Source organism: Scylla paramamosain, unplaced genomic scaffold, assembly GCF_035594125.1.
Source record: "Scylla paramamosain isolate STU-SP2022 unplaced genomic scaffold, ASM3559412v1 Contig1, whole genome shotgun sequence".
Lineage (NCBI taxonomy): Eukaryota > Metazoa > Arthropoda > Malacostraca > Decapoda > Portunidae > Scylla > Scylla paramamosain.
This window is the reverse complement of record NW_026973666.1, coordinates 4,562,501-4,564,244: the sequence shown is the minus strand read 5'-3', so window position 1 is coordinate 4,564,244 and position 1,744 is coordinate 4,562,501. Positions and strand designations below refer to the sequence as shown.

The 1,744-nt window shown below is 64.6% G+C and overlaps 1 protein-coding gene across 3 annotated transcripts in view; it reads right to left on the bottom strand.

Moving 5' to 3' along the window:
- Positions 1-351: 351 nt before the first annotated feature.
- LOC135095837 (PAS domain-containing protein cky-1-like) overlaps positions 352-1,744 on the bottom strand; it is a 25,372-nt gene continuing 23,979 nt past the window's right edge. For 2 of the 3 annotated variants that reach the window (XM_063996965.1, XM_063996966.1), the window contains exon 8: positions 352-1,703. In XM_063996965.1, the coding sequence (XP_063853035.1) occupies positions 399-1,703 (1,305 nt within the window). In that variant the 3' untranslated portion in view covers positions 352-398. The other variant, XM_063996968.1, reaches the window with a different exon arrangement.

The window sequence follows — 1,744 nt, the reverse complement described above, 5'->3', positions numbered from 1 at the left end:
GTGACTAATTCATCCTCACGTAATGATGCCTCCTCCTCCTCCTCCTCCTCCTCCTCCTCCTCCTCCTCCTCCTCCTCCTCCTCCTCCTCCTTCCTTCTCCTCCTCCTCCTCCTCCTCCTCTTTCTTCAGTTTCTTTCCTTCCTTATTCAGTCCCTCGTTCTCTTCCTCCTCTTCTTCCTCTCCTCCTCATGTCTTTTCTGTCAGCTCCACAAGAGAGAGAGAGAGAGAGAGAGAGAGAGAGAGAGAGAGAGAGAGAGAGAGAGAGAGAGAGAGAGAGAGAGAGAGAGAGAGAGAGACAGAGGTAAATTAGAAGGGAAATAAAGAAAAAAAGGAAAAATAAAACACGAGATAATTATGTAAATAAAATGATATATATTTTGTATTTATATATATAACTCTCATTGTAAACATTGCACATTGTTGTAGTACACTATATACTCTCTCTCTCTCTCTCTCTCTCTCTCTCTCTCTCTCTCTCTCTCTCTCTCTCTCTCTCTCTCTCTCTCTCTCTCTGGGTCTAGTGTATCTATCAGGGTGTCTATCAGCCTAAGGGTCTGTACAGGCAGCCCGCCCCACGCCCGCCACGCTACTTCTGCTGCTGCTGCTGCTGCTGCTGCTGCTGCTGCTGCTGCTGCTGGTGGTGGGGAGGCGAGGCCTGGTGGGAGGGAGGGCGGGGTGGGTGGGGGGCTTGGTGGGGTTTCTCTCCTCGTCTCCTGCCGTGGCCGACGAGACGCCTGTGTGCGCGACACAGGCGTCCGTGGCTCACGCACACACACACACACACACACACACACACACACACACACACACACACACACACACACACACACACACACACTTATACACAAGCACACACGCTCAGGCTCACAGCGCCGCGGGGTGCAGGGGTCTGAGGGGGCGGGGGGGTCGTCGAGGGCGGGCAGCCAGGGGGCGACGCGGTGGGGGGAGAGGTCTGTGGTCCATGGGGGCAGCTCCCCCGCCTCCAGGGAGGGCACGCGCTGGTCGCGGCCCAGGGCGTCGTGTGCGGCGTCGAAGGTGAAGGCGTGCAGCTTGGTGGGCGTGGGCGTGTGCGCGGGCGTGGGCGTGGCAGCGGCGGGGTAGGGCGGCGTGACGTAGGAGAACTCCGGGTACTCTGGCACCTCCTGCGTGGGCGACGCCTTCCAAGGAGCCTCGGCTCGCGGCTCCGGGGACGCCGCGCCCTTGTGCGTCCCGCGGGACGCTGCCCGCACCGCCACGGGCGCCGCCACCGCCACGCCGCCGCCGCCCTCCGCCACTGCCGCCGCCACGGGCGTGGGCGGCGAACGGCGCGGCGAGGCGAGGGGCGAGGCCCCCTTCTTGCCCGGGCGGTGTGCGGGCGCGGGTGCTAGGGCGGCGGCGTGGGCGTGGGTGTGTGCGGGCGCGTCGGGGCAGCCCCAGGCGGGGGCTCCGTCCCGCGGGTAGTCCAGGCCGCCCGGCGCCTGCGTCTGTGGGTGGTGGTGGTGGTGCTGCTGGTGGTGCTGCTGCTGGTGCTGCTGCTGCTGCTGCTGCTGGCGCGGTGAGTAGTGGTGGTGGTGGTGGTGGTGGTGGTGGTAGTGCTGCAGCTGCGCCGCGGCGTACGCGGAGGACAGCGGGTGCGGCGCCGCGGCGGGCGTGGCGGCGTGCAGGTGGCCCGCGCCGCTGGCGAGCGCCGTGGAGGGCAGGTAGGGCGCAGCCGCGGCGTCCGTCTGGGGGGAGAGAAGAGTCACGGCGCGCCCCTCACCCCTCC